General features: G+C 41.6%; 1 protein-coding gene across 1 annotated transcript in view; it reads right to left on the bottom strand.

Annotated features, from left to right (window-relative positions):
* Window positions 1-15,104, bottom strand: part of stard8 (StAR related lipid transfer domain containing 8) — a 213,928-nt gene that overhangs the window by 168,390 nt on the left and 30,434 nt on the right. The window contains exon 2 of the mRNA XM_087992006.1: window positions 2,973-3,669. Within this exon, the coding sequence (XP_087848132.1) occupies window positions 2,973-3,533 (561 nt within the window). The 5' untranslated portion in view covers window positions 3,534-3,669. The remainder of the gene's footprint in view (window positions 1-2,972; window positions 3,670-15,104) is intronic.

Genomic DNA, 15,104 nt, shown 5'->3' with positions numbered 1-15,104 from the left:
AATCAGATCAAAGCAAACTGTCATCAGTCAAGAGGTGTCACCACAGTCAATCAAGAGTAGCATCCAACCTCAGTCCAAGAGTTTGGACATGGTAATTCAGCCTCTTGGCATAGTCATGCTTGAGGTTTGTGAAAGATCAATCCTGCAGGTCCATCACAATCAATCTGAGATAGGTCAGAGATCCAGTCATTCATCAATTGGGGCTGAAAGTTGGAAGTTCAACATGGCTGTGTTATGAACAGTCTTCAAAAGGAGCAACTCAACATATAAGGACAGGAGATGAAGATGCATTGGAGGACATGGATTAATAAGACAGGAAGGATCATCAATACCACAGCCATCCTGTGATGATAATGCAATGCAACGGTTGGCAGAACAGATTGTCGAGGTGGAGCTCAGAAGGTAATGCTGGGGGATGAATTCATAAAAGAAAAGAATTGGGTGTGAATGGGTGAAAGCTGACAGTTGGAGTAGACAGGGAATGCAAGGACAAAGCAACATGAAGACTTGGGGTGCCTTTGACCCTACAACTCACTCTGCCAGAATGACCTGCATTGCCTTCCGTCCTCATACATGTGAAATACATGCAGTGTCCAATTGGGATGGAAATCCTGGCCACAAGATCTAAGAAAAATAGTCAAATCAGATCAAAGCAAACTGTCATCAGTCAAGAGGTGTCACCACAATCAATCAAGAACAACATCCAGGGAGATGAAGGTGCATTGGAGAACATGGGTTACTAAGACAACATACCAAGTTAAAAATCACACAACACTAGGTTATAGTCTAACAGGTTTATTTGGAAGCACTAGCTTTCGGAGCGCTGTTCCTTCATCAGGTGGTTGTGGAGTATAATTAGTTTCAATCAACTTATACTCCACAACCACCTGATGAAGGAACAGTGCTCTGAAAGCTAGTGCTTCCAAATAAACCTGTTAGACTATAACCTAGTGTTGTGTGATTTTTAACCCTGACCATTGTGTTTGCATTTTCCCGACTGACAATATCTAATTCCCCAAACTGTTTACAATGTTTCTTCAAGACAGACAATTGGCCACTCCCCAGACTATGCTGCGAAAGATCCCTAACCATGAGTAGCCAGTTGACCACAGCCAATCTTCTCTGATTAACTGTGCCCCCGACCCCTTGATGAGATGGAGGACTAGTCCCCACGCACTTTCCAACATGCCTGTTTGGTTGAATAAATATGTAGTGTGTTTGCCGCATGGTGACTAGCACATGCCGTGGGTGTTAAATTAACATCTCAAACTGCCAGACAGTCGTTTCCCCACCCCATACCCACTCTCTTCACCTTAGACAGGTCCCTACCAATTAGCATGACACGTGTTTGTGTATCTATGCTAAATAACACCTTAATACAGCAATGCTGATTGGCTTAGGCACCGCAAAGCAACACATGTATTCTGTGAGCATGCAGCTGCATGCTATGTGAACTCATAGAAACCCTACAGCCTATATAGAGGCCATTTGGCCCTTCAAGTCTGCACTGAGTCTCTGAAGAGCAACCAATCTGTAAATCAGTACCAGCCCCCTCTCCCCTCCCACCCCCACATTTCACAAGGCTAATCCACCTACCTTACATATCCCTGGACACTACAGGTAATTTAGCACTGCCAATCCATCTAACCTGCATATTTTTGGTCTGTGGGAGCAGACTGGCAGCAGGGCTAACCACTGAGCCACCGTGCTACCTAGGGCTATAAGAATAAGTGGGAAATTTTGAGGTACTGCCTAATCCAGTCCTTGAGCTATGCGCTCATCCAGTCTTTTGAGGATGTGATGGAGGCTAAAAAAAGTCGGAGAACTACAGCAGTCTTCTGAGGAGATAGGAGGAAATTGCGCAAAAGGAACATCACCTTCACCACAATAAGATAGTTCAGTATTTGACACAAGAAGCCACACATGACTTAAACGATACCCACTTCCAATGGGTGAAAGCTGGGTGCAGTGATCACTCACTGACTGTAAATTTGTTGCTGCTTGAAAAACAATCAGTCCCTGTCACCAGAAGCAATACAATTGTTTGTTCTTAGTTTTTGCCATTTGCTATTCAATAGAAGTGAACAATTTCAGTTGCTGAAGTCTATCCAACATGTGATGTTCCTACTTTGAACATCACATGTTCCTACTTTAAGATATCATATTATGCTGAGCTTTGGGGAAAGAAAAGCATTACTCCAGACAGGGTTCTAACATGGAAAGGCACTAAGATTAGGTAACATCTGTAGCTTGATTCTTGTAGCTACAGTTACAATTACTGTCAATTAGAAAGATGCTGATGTAAAATAGCAGTACATTTATGGAATGTACACTCCTACTTGCAATGAAGTGTCAGCTGTGGTAGCTGTATGCCATTAAAAACTGCTCTTTCTTGTTTCCCTCCCACTACATGAACAGTGAAGGGACAGTTATGTCTGGCAGTGATTGACCTGGTGTACAGCTGGGGGTTAAATGTGGAAAAGTGGCAGAAATCCAGGAAAGTCCTGGCAGTGGCAAATACATCCACAACTGGTTGGTGCATGATAATGCAAGTGTGGCATTATAGAGGCATGGTGCATACATAAGGAAAAGATTAGTATAAAACTGTGAAATAACTTGCTGCAGCTCACCAAGAGAAACCCTCCAAGAAATTCCCCAAAATTGACATTTAGCTCATTTTCGGTAAAAATCAGCCCAAAATCCTTTATGAATGATTAACATACCCTCCCATGTAAAAATATTTACAGTGTTTTATGATTTGTTGAGAATATTTATTTTAAATACTCTCTTTGTCACCCAGACCATTTAAAGGAGGGAACATCACTCTGCTACTATCCCTTGATGTATGTCATTTAAGAAAACTCAGTACTGTCACTAAATAACAAAACATACTTTTCATAAGTTTCAGTTAAAGTGTATTGACCTTGATGAACATAAAAATATCAAGATTAAATGAATTGATGAGATGTTACCAGGCTAGAATTATTACTATCCTCAGTGTCATGCCTTTGTTCCTTGAAGCTGACGGGGCAGCTCTGTGATCTTGAAATTCTATTTTCCAAGTTGTGCTGCTGTCCAAGAACTTCTGAAACATTCTCATCCAAGATGTCTCTTACAAGTATTGGGTTGTCCTTGATGTGTGTGTTGCTCAGGTTTTTTTGCTTTATCTGAAAAACCTCTGCAGTCAAATCTGGATGTGTCTCAACAACATAAAGCTTCTCATCAATATCATTGTTATTCAGGAACGTAAAACAATTTTTGGAGAAGCAAATGACACTTGGTCTCTGTTTAACAACTTTCAAATATCGCCTTGGTACAGTTTCCACTTTGGGCCTCAACTCCTGAGAAGACGGAGACTCCTTTTGAATCAATGCAAAGTCACAGTCATCCTTAACAGTCATATCACTCAAGCTCCTTTCTTTGGGAAGCACAGAAGGATGAGTATAGTTTTGATCAACATATGCAGTGGGGAAATCAACAGTGGTAGTTTCCTCAGGTGAAGACAACGCTGGTGATGTGACTTGGTGAGCCATGTCTTTACTTGGTATTTTAATTCTGTCTCCAGAATTTGTTTTGAATTAACTGTGGATCTTCTGCTGATCCAAAATGAATTCAGCTCCTGAGACCTTTGTTTTCAGAAAGTATCCTTCTCGCAGCCTCTCAGCAAGCCTGTTGAAATATCAACAATATTTTTAATTCCAAGTTATATCCCTTCAATTTGTTAAAAAGGACACATTCAGCTGGCCAACTCGTGCCTTATAATGACAAAATTAAATAGAAAGTCTTATCAGTCATTTCTACAGACAGCATCTCATCATTTGGAATTATTTTTGGTTTGATTTATTCCAAAGGAACAAAAAGTGCTGTTCCTGTCAATAGGACAACACTGACTCTCTCTCACGCGTGCGCACACACATACACACAAGCACAATCGCTCTCACACAGACACCACAGATTGTCTCTTATTCACACACACATGCATGTTAGACTGTGAGTGATTGAACCAGGAAGGATGTTGGTGTGTGACTGTGAGAGAGGGTGTGAGAGGGAGAGTGGGTGTGTGCGTTCATGTATGTGAGAGAGTAAGTGAGATTGTGAATATGTGAGAGTGTGTAATCGAGAAACTTTGAAAGACTTTGAAAGGAGAGGGTGTGTATGTATGAATCAGAGAGTGTGAATGTGTCTGTATGATGTAGACAATATATGTTGAGTGAGTGTGAAATAGAGGGTGTATGCAAAAGAGAGTGTCTCTGAGAGAGGGAGAGAGAAAGAGAGGGTGTGCATGTCTGAGTGTGAGAATGTGGGAGAGAAAGTGTATGTTTGTGTATGGAAGAATGAGTATCTGTGTGGCTGTGAGAGAAAGAAACACAGAGGCTGTGTGTGAGAGAGGATAGTGTGTGAAAGAGAGGGTGTGGGTTTTGTGTGAGACATAAAAAGAAAGAGAAGGTTTCTGAATGTGAGAGAGTGTGTTTGAAAGAGGGAGTGTAAGAGACAGGGGTGAGGGGGGAGAGAGAAGTTGTCTATGTCTGAGAATGTGTGTAAGAGAGAGCATGTGTGAAACATTTTGTGTGTATAAAAGAGAGTTTTTGTGTGAGAGAGGTAAAGTGTGTGTGGAGAGTGTGAAGACCAAGTGAGAAGCATGTGTCTGTGAAAGAGAAGGAAAATGAGTGTAACTCTGTGAAAGAGAGAGAAAATAAAAGAGATTAGAAACACTGCATCTGTTATTTCTCTCCACAGATACTGCCAGGCCTGCTGAGTTGCTCCAGAACTTTCTGTTTTTGTGTAACAGAGGTATGTTTGTTTGTATATGGAAGAGAGGCTCTCTATGAGTGGAGTGTTAAAGAGAGCATGAGATTGAGCATGAGAGAGAATGTGTGACAGTGTGAGAAAGAGTGAAAGGAGAGAGAATGTGTGTGTGAGATAGAGTGCATCAGAGAGACAGTGTGAAAGAGACAGAGTCGGTGTTAGGTTGTAAAGACCATATCTTTTTATTTTCTTGCACTCCTGATCGTGCAGTGAATTGGGGTGTTTTTAGGGCTGTTTTGAAACCAAGGAATGTAGAAGAATTTGCAACACTTGCAAAAAGTGAGTTCCTGAACCTCATTCTAATTCATGTTTCCACTGTTGTTTTGATCCAGCAGTGGGGAAGCTGTTAATAGATGAGTATCTGTACGGAGTGAGATTTGGCTGGCCACAGCTTGTGGAGTGGATTGTGAAGTTGTGATCAGTTGTGGATGACAAAGGCCATCAGTCAGTCAACAGCTTTGCTTGATTTGACTCCTGGGTAATGGAACAGCTTGCGGGTCTTAACATTATTGGCAGAAGCTGTTGGACTGCTGAAAAGAGCAGATGATGTACCTTTCTCTCCATTAAAATACCTAAGTCTGAACAAAGCTGGAATATTCCCCGGACCAGTTGCTAGAAGCTCTGCCTTTAACCAGTAACTAAGAGACTTTACAATTAGTGTAACAATCACCTGTATCACCTTCAAAGAAGTGAAAGGAACCTGGAGAAAAGAGATAGAGAAACAGAAAAAAGTCCTGGTAGGGCAGAGGATCATCTCAGTGAACCCTGTGGTGCAGGGCCATCGAGCGGTTTCCTTTGTATTTCTTTCCCTTCTCACATAACACAAATTTTTTTTTACCTGTTTATGTATGCAGGGACAGGGCAGTCATAAGAGGTTTAGAGTTATAACAAGTGTTATGCGCCAATAGTTCATAGTTGTTTACATGTAGTTAAAATCTATTCAGTTGTCATAAATAGTAGTTCTTGTTAAGTACAGAAACCTGGTCTGTGTTTTCTGTTATTTTGGGTCAATCCAACAGATAAATTCGAGTGAGTGTGTGAGAGTGAGGAATGGGATTGGCAGTGATTGCAAATGTGGCAGAGGGATTAAAAAAGTGAGTGTGCCACTCCAAAACAAATCTTCATCTCCAAAGACTTGTACACAAAGCAAGTTGGGAGAGGCAAAAATCTGAGGCGATCACTTCTGATCCACAGTGCTGTGTAAATTCCACTGAGGCCAGCTTGGAGGAGTGGCCTGTATACCACAGAGGCAAAAGTAAGGTGACCATTAGTTGAACTGATCTTAGTTTGGCCCAGATCCCCTCTCTTTTCCTTCGTGATCTGGACTTGAAGGCAAATTTATCTCATTCTAGCCTTGCTTCTTTACCAAGATGGCAAAAACAGAAGTTTTTAGTTAATTCTGCTGTTCGGTAATTTTAATGATCATTTTCATTTATTATGCATTTCATTAAATTACCAATTGATTGCTTTGGAATTGTGTTTTTAAGTTCACATTTACTTTAGTGCCAAACCACATCTTTCAGAAATGTGCTGTCCTGCATCCCAAGTGAGAGAAAAATTTAAATATGCCCCTCTCCCCATCTGTACAGTGTGGACAACCCTGTTCTGATGAAACAAAGTTTTGTTTAATTAATAAAAATGACCATTAAAAAATGCAAAATGACAGATATAACTAATAAAATCTTTTCTTGCCATTCTTTGTTTGGCAACTGAGTATGTACAAAGGAGAACACGGCACAATTTGAAGAAATGCAGGACATTTTCCTGGTTTCTGAGCCTACATCCCTCTTCCAAACAATAGAACTGAAATCACACTATCTGATCATTCAAACATTTGTTCAGTTATCGGTTCATTTAATGTGCAATCTGATAGTTGTGTTTGCAGATATTTCAAAAGAAATTTTGATTTGTAAATACTTTGGAAAATTCTGAGAATGTGATGAAGTATTACAAAAGATCTCTCTTTTTTGGTTATTCTGTTATAAAGACTTCTAATAGTTAAACAGTTTACTATCACTTTTCAGGTCCTCTTTTTAAGAATTGTTGTTTGCATAGGATACCAAAGAGATAATCAGTCAACTTTAGGTGAGAAAGAAATTTAAAAACTGGGCGAATAAAAGTCTCCAATAATGACCTCTTTCTTACTGTTTTCCAAACAGATGGCATATTTTTCACGGCTAGAGTAAGTAATTATATTCTTGACATGATGAGCCTTCAAGAGAAAATTATGGAAAGTAAAATTTAAACAGATACTGCAAGAAAAGCTGACCCAGAGATGTGTATGAACATAATGGTGAAGATACATTATAAATAGCATTAAAAAAATTCTCCAGATGGTCCTGGAGTACATTTCTACATAGCATTGTCAATTCATTGCATCTGGGGAATTATCTTTAGCCCTGGGCTAAAAGAAAGAGGACATCAGGCAAGTCTTCTGATCTTATATCTATACAGAAAGCAAGCAGATCAGACTATGATACAGTAGCATTTATAAACAAATAGCTTACCAACATTCACAGTCTAAATTCATGCATGAAGAATGAGTGGGTGGTTGATTGATACAGATTGAAGAATTTTTTTTAAAAAATCAGGGAACTGCAGGAGGGTGAAAATCAGAACAAAAACATTTGTAAGCATTTTGAGGTCACAAAGAGCACGAGTCAGAAGTGATAAATTTACTCCTACATTGTCCTTAAAATTAATACTCATCTCAGGGTCTTTGGGAAATTGAACTTTGCATTTGATGACAAGAGCAATAAAGCCAACAACCTCATAAAATATAATGCCTTTAATGTTGTAAAATGTCTGAAAAAACAACACTAAAGGATCTTCAATAAATTTTGATACCAGGCCACAGAAAAAGATATTAGAACAAATGACTAAAGGTTTCATCATTGAAGTAGGTTTTAAAGTAAAATCCTAACTAAAGTAAGGGTGGTATAGAGATTAAGAGGCATAATGGAGAAAATTGCAGAGTTTAGGAGCAAAGGATGTGAAGGAACTGCTGTCAATGCAGCAAAGACAAAAAATCAGTGATGCATAACAGGCCAAAATTAGAAGAATGAAGAGATTATGGAGGGTTCTAAGTTGGAGGAGGTTACAAAGACAGGGAATAGTGAGACCATGGAAGACCATTAGAACAAGGATGAAATTTTAAAATTGAAACATTGCCAGTATCAGTCATTATACACAGGAGTAATGGATAAACAGGTCACATTAGGATACAGGAGGCCTGTGAGAAGAGGCATTAAAACAATTGAGCCTGGAACTAACAAAACCATAAATGAGGATTGAAACAGGAAATAAACTGAAACAAGTTGAAAACAGGCAATGTTATGGAGGTCAGTTTGGACATCAAGATTGCAAATGGTGTGGTTCAGATTCAGACAGTGACCAAATCAAATAAGTCTGGAGATCACCTCTGGAATTTCCCTTGAATAATATATGAACACTGAAACAGAGAATGGGGGGTTGAATGGGATTGGGATTATATACATTTCTCACAAAAAAGAAACATCAAGCACTGAAGAACTTCATACAATCGCATGTCAAACTGCTTATGACAATAGTCTGAAATATGAAGGTAGATTGGAGAAACATTGGGGGTGAAAATCCAACCTGGGCAATAGTTCAAATTGGGCAGTAACACCCACCCCCCTTAATACCTGTCTGATATTCAGCTGCACTGACTTCAGTGGAACTGAATAACAAGTGGGCAATAAAATGTACAATACTGCTCATTTCATACTATTGAAAAAGATTAACTCCTATCTCTTAGATATTAAACCTATCAAAGGAGACCAAAACAAACCTTCGAAGAGGTACAGGTTGTACCTCCGTAGTGCATCAGCCTCAGGATCAGGCTTTTCCCAAACCTCAGGAGATCATGGGTCAGGTACAGCATGGAAATATTTAAAGCAATTTATAAAGCACTGAGAAAAATACTGCTCAAAATCGTTCTTCATTTTTAAATTATATTCAATAAAATGTTTTTGCTGTAAATCATATTTTCAAAGAATAAGTGTGCTTTAACATTGAACGTATAAAATGATAAAAGTTGCATCAGCACCAACTGCACCAGATCCTGTATGAAATTGAAGCATTTCATTTTAAAAGCCTCCCACACCCAGCTGTGAACAACAAAACAAATCTTTCCACTGAAGGGTCCAACAAGTACTATCTCAATAATTTCAGACAGAAAAATACACTTTGCTAAAATAACTGCAAGTGCACACCACCATATGCCCTAAATAGCAACTTTACAAAGACAGAAACCAAAACTGAACCATACACTATGGGTACCAAACGATAGCGGTTGCTGCTGAAAATGTGTTGCTGGAAAAGCGCAGCAGGTCAGGCAGCATCCAAGGAGCAGGAGAATCGACGTTTCCTGAAGAAGGGCTCATGCCCGAAACGTCGATTCTCCTGCTCCTTGGATGCTGCCTGACCTGCTGCGGTTTTCCAGCAACACATTTTCAGCTCTGATCTCCAGCATCTGCAGTCCTCACTTTCTCCTAGATAGCGGTTGCTGACCAGACAGTGCCAGATTTGGGAGGTACAACCTGTATATCACATACAAGCAATATAAAAAAAGCTAAGTCCAGAATATTACATCAAACTAAATAACAGGCTTCAATCAGTCAAAAGCAAATTAAGGACTAATATCACGGAATTTTCCTCCAAAGCGATAAATGTTTGGAAGGTGACTTTCAGGTAAAGTAATAGAAAGTTGAAAAATTGCACTGCCTCAACACTAATACTTGCTTTAAGTCCTATTTATTCATACACAGGCCCCTCTAGATATTTTTAATCAATCCATTCAAACACATTACAATGCATGTCTGAGACAGGTGGGTCTTGAACTCAGATCTTCTGACCTTGAGGTAGAGATACCATCAATGAGCCACAATATCCTCCAACCCATGTTTACTGTCAATAGAAAGAGTATGTGCAGGCATTGCTCATTTTTTCAATTAAACAAGAGCATGGGGGACAAATGTACCATGTACATTACCCATAAAAATATATCAACTAAAGTTGACTTGCCCTCTGGATTTCAGCAAAAGCTTTGGATATAACTGTTCCCTGGAATATTCTCCATCACAACATGGTGGGTGGCACGGTGGCAGTGGGCGGCACGGTGGCACAGTGGTTAGCACTGCTGCCTCACAGCGCCAGAGACCCGGGTTCAATTCCCGCCTCAGGCGACTGTCTGTGTGGAGTTTGCACGTTCTCCCCGTGTCTGCGTGGGTTTCCTCCGGGTGCTCCGGTTTCCTCCCACAGTCCAAAGATGTGCAGGCCAGGTGAATTGGCCATGCTAAATTGCCCGTAGTGTTAAGTAAGGGGTACATGTAGGGGTATGGGTGGGTTGCGCTTCGGCGGGGCGGTGTGGACTTGTTGGGCCGAAGGGCCTGTTTAACACTGTAAGTAATCTAATCTAATCTCAACACCTTGACCAATCCGCACCCATCTAGACTCAAAACATTAGCTTGCTCTATCTCCATGGATGCTGCCTGACCTGCTGTGGTTTCCAGCATTTTTGTTTTCAGCATGCTTTCACATCCAGTGTAAGTTATTCCCTTTGAAATATGGGGTTTTTGTGTCTGTCCTGATTAGATTAGATTACCTACAGTGTGGAAACAGGCCCTTCGGCCCAACAAGTCCACACCGACCCTCCAAAGAGAAACCCACCCCCCTGCATTTACCCCTGACTAATTCACCTAACACTACGGGCAATTTAGCATGGCCAATTCACCTAACCTGCACATCTTTAGACTGTGGGAGGAAACCGGAGCACCCAGAGGAAACCCACGCAGACACAGGGAGAATGTGCAAACTTCACACAGACAGTTTTGAATGCAAGATATAAAATTTGACAAGATGTCTTTTTAATCAGTTCTCAAGATCTGTATGACTAAGCGACCAATTTTCAAAACAGTTTAATAATTTAGACTCTAATTTTTCTTTCTGTCTGTTTTACCAAATACTAGACTGCTTTGCCCAACAGCATATCATAAAATGTACTCAGCTGTAGACTTCTCTTTCAAATGCTCTTGAACTGTCAAAGGAAAGACATATTTCAGATTGTCAAGAGATCAGAGGTTAAAGACCACATGTAAAGGCACGTTTTGCTTTACTATCTTGCATCTAGTTTCTACTCACTGATATGATCAGAGGTAGGAGGATGTACTCTGCATATTACTGATGTGCTGTACCTCATGAAATGTAGCAGCAATTTGTTTTTCACAAATGTTTTCATCAGTCCCATTTGGAAACATTATTGAATATCCTTAGACAATGGTGAACAAGAAAATCTCTTTCCTCATCATTGTGCCAAACTCTTCTTCAAATTTAAAATGATTTTAACCCGGTCCTAAATGTACCCAGCCTGACCAATAGAATGAAGCCTGGCAAAGAACAATTGAACATCTTAGCAGTGTGAGAATGTACACAACTTCAAAATACCACTGTGGTCCATTTAGCAAGTGCCAAAATTCAAAAGATTCCAAACAATAAGCTTTCTCTTATAAACACAACCCTGTCTTTCACCAAGAAATATATCTCCTGAGCATCTGTTCTATTTTCCATATATTTCTATATGTGGCAAAAAAGCAAACTGCATGATTACAAACGGGTTCAACATTTTCACTACAATGAGCAAAAACAGGAACTTTAACAACCAGGTAATTGAAATACTGTGCCTCCCACCACAGCCTACAGTCATCTCTCTCTGTTTAGCAAGAACCCACCTTTCAGTTTACAATTCTGGTAATAGCCCAATGACTGCAAATATTAACTCATGTTTTACTGTCTCTCCCTCTTTCCCCTCTCTCCCTCCTTCCGTCCCCACCTCCACAGATGCTGCCTGACCCACTGCACATTTCCAGCATTTTCTGTATTAATTTCCTATTTCTACTTGCTTTTCACAGTACCTGTTTATAATGGGAGGGTGAACAATGTTTTCCCTGCAGTCCATGTGGTTTTAAGGGTGTATTAAACAAAACATATAATTTGCAAAATGTCAGCATTATGTCTTTTATTTCAAAAGCAAAACACTGGGAGCGCTGAGCACCTGATGAAATGGAAACTGTTGGAAAGGGTCAGATTTGGCAAATATGTGGGAAGTGGGTCGAGAGTGTGTTGCTGTGAAAGCACAGTAGGTCAGGCAACATCCGAGGAGCAGGAGAATCGACGTTTCAGGCATAAGCCCTTCATCAGGAATGAGGCTTGTGGGACAGGGCTGAGAGATAAATGGGGATGGGCTTGGGGGAAAGGTAGCTGAGAAAGCAATAAGTGGATGAAGGTGAGGGAAAAGGTGATAAGTCAGAGGGGGGAGGGAGCAGAGCCGTATCGGAGGCTTGGGACTGGGATAATGTTGGGGGAGGGGAAATGAAGAAGCTGTTGAAATCCACATTTATCCTGTGTGGTTGCAGCGTCCCATTGCAGAATATGAGGTGTTCTTCCTCCTGGCGCTAGGTGGGAACGGTTTGGCGGTGGGGGAGGCCCAGGACCTGCATGTCCTTGACGGAGTGGGCGGGGAAGTTGAACTGTTCAACCATGGGGCGGTGAGGTTGGTGGGTGCGGGTGTCCCAGAGATGTTCTCTGAAACAATCCACATGAAGGCATCCTCTGTCCCCGATGTAGAGGAGACCACATTGCGTGCAACAGGTGCAGGAGATGACATTGGTAGAGGTACAGGTAAATTTCTGATGGATGTAGAAGGATTCCTTGGGGCTTTGGACGGAGGTGAGGGGAGAGGTATGGGCGCAGGGTTTGCACTTCCTGTAGTGGCAGGGAAGGAGCCAGGAGTGGAGGTTGGGCTGGGGGGAGGTGTGAACCTGACGAGGGAGTCGCGGAGGGAATGGTCTCTGCGGAATGCTGATAGGAGTGGGGAGGGAAATATACCTTTAGTGGTGGTGTTCGTTTGGAGGTATCGGAAGTGGCGGAGGATGATGCATTGTATGTGGAGGTTAGTGGGATGGAAGGTGAGGACCAGGGAGGTTCTATCCTTGTTGCATTGGGAGGGACGTGGTTCAAGGTCGGTGGTGCGTAAAGTGGAGGAGATGTATGGAGGGCATCATCAACCACATGGGAAGGAAAGTTGTGATCATGGAAAAAGGAAGCCATCTAGGTCATTCTGGAAACAAATGTGACAGAAGCAGAGGAATTGGGAATAAGGGATGGCATTTTTCCAGGAGGTAGGGTGGGAGAAGGTGTAGTGTAGGTAGCTGTGGGTGTCAGTGGGCTTATAGTAGATGTCCATGGTTAGTTGCTCACCGGAGAAGGAGATGGAAATGTCCAGGAAGGAGAGGGAGGTGTCTGAGATGGTCCAGGTGAATTTGAGGTCAGGGTGGAAGGTGCTGGTAAAGTTGATGAACTATTCAACCTCCTTGTGGGAGCACGAGGTAACGCCAATACAATCATCAATGTAGCGGAGGAACAGGTGGGGGTGGTGGTGCCGGAGTCATCGATGTAGGGGAGGAACAGATGGGGGGTGGTGCGGGAGTCATCGATGTAGGGGAGGAACAGATGGGGGGTGGTCCGGGAGTCATCGATGTAGCAGAGGAACGGGTGAGGGTGGTGCCGGAGTCATCGATTAGGGGAGGAACAGGTGAGGTGGTGCCAGTGTAAGTTACTGACCTCTCATCATTGACTTGAAATGCAAGACCTATTTTGTATATAATGTGTCTGTAGAATTAACACTGGTATTAACATTCCTGCATTAAATATTGTGGCTACTTTAGTATTACATTATAACATATGGCGTGTTCTGAAATAACTCCTTTTTTTGTGCACTAAATCAAGAAATGTTTGACAATATCTCTTCTCGTGGAAATGAAGACTGGGTGACAAATTTTCAGTACATAAAATTTGGATAGTGGGTATAGAGAGAATGTCACTTCGCATGAGGAAGAGCATAATGAGATGCCAGCAATATAAGAGTCATCAAGAAATCCAGTCAGGGATTCAGAAGGAACTTGTTTTGCTAATGAGTGTTAAGATTTGGAACAAACGAACACAAAGTGGGTGAAGGAAATAGTATTGGTGTATTTATCCCTTACGTTGAAAGGATAGTTCTGGTTTTAGATGAAAGCAAATGGGAGCATGCTTAATTTGAGCACAAAAACTATCCGGACCAGATGGGCTGTATGGCCTGCTACCTGCATTAATTCTGTACTTGCAGGCAACTTAAGAAGGCGTATAAACACAGTACCAGGTGTATACTACTTAATGCTTTGAGCTTGTTTCACCATTCAGAAATTCATGGTATATCAGGCTTTGAGTTAATCTGTTTTCTGTCTGCGCTCCATAATTGTTTACTCCCTGTCTAAAGAACATAGATCTAAATTAATACTTAGTGGCTTCCACAATCTCAGGCTATTGCAAATGTTTTACTGCCAATTAAGTAATTTCAATTAGTCACTAATATAGGAAGGATTGTAACAAATTTGTGCATTCAAATAACAACGTTGTGATGAAAATGTAATCTGTAGTAATATTGATTGAGAGATAAGGTCCTAGGGAGTGTTGTTGAACAAAGAGACTTTGGAGTGCAGGTTCATAGCTCCTTGAAAGTGGAGTTGCAAGCAGATAGGATAGTGAAGAAGGCATTTGGTATGCTTTCCTTTATTGGTCAGAGCATTGAGTCTAGGAGTTGGGAGGTCATGTTGCGGCTGTACGGGACATTGGTTAGACCACTTTTGGAAAATTGCGTGCAATTCTGGTCTCCTTCCTAGCAGAAGAATGTTGTGAAACTTGAAAAGGGTTCAGAAAGATTTATAAGGATGTTGCCAGGGTTGGAAGATTTGAGCTATAGGGAGAAGTTGAATAGGCTGGGGCTGAGGGGTGACCTTATAGAGGTTTATAAAATCATGATGGTCATGGTTAAAAATCACACAGCGGCACGGTGGCACAGTGGTTAGCACTGTTGCCTCACAGTGCCAGAGACCCGGGTTCAATTCCCGCCTCAGGTGACTGACTGTGTGGAGTTTGCACATTCTCCCCGTGTCTGCGTGGGTTTCCTCCGGGTGCTCCGGTTTCCTCCCACAGTCCAAAGATGTGCTGGTCAGGTGAATTGGCCATGCTAAATTGCCCGTAGTGTTAGGTAAGGGGTAAATGTAGGGGTATGGGTGGGTTGCGCTTCGGTGGGGCGGTGTGGACTTGTTGGGCCGAAGGGCCTGTTTCCACACTGTAATCTAATCTAATCTAATCTAAACCAGGTTATAGTCCAACAGGTATAATTGGAAGCACACTAGCTTTCGGAGTGACGCTCCTTCATCAGGTGATATCATCAGGAC

Source organism: Chiloscyllium plagiosum, unplaced genomic scaffold (assembly GCF_037043375.1).
Source record: "Chiloscyllium plagiosum isolate Xiang-an unplaced genomic scaffold, Cpla_swu_hap1 HiC_scaffold_11, whole genome shotgun sequence".
NCBI lineage: Eukaryota > Metazoa > Chordata > Chondrichthyes > Orectolobiformes > Hemiscylliidae > Chiloscyllium > Chiloscyllium plagiosum.
The sequence above is the reverse complement of the archived record's forward strand: the minus strand, read 5'-3'. Positions and strand labels throughout refer to the sequence as shown.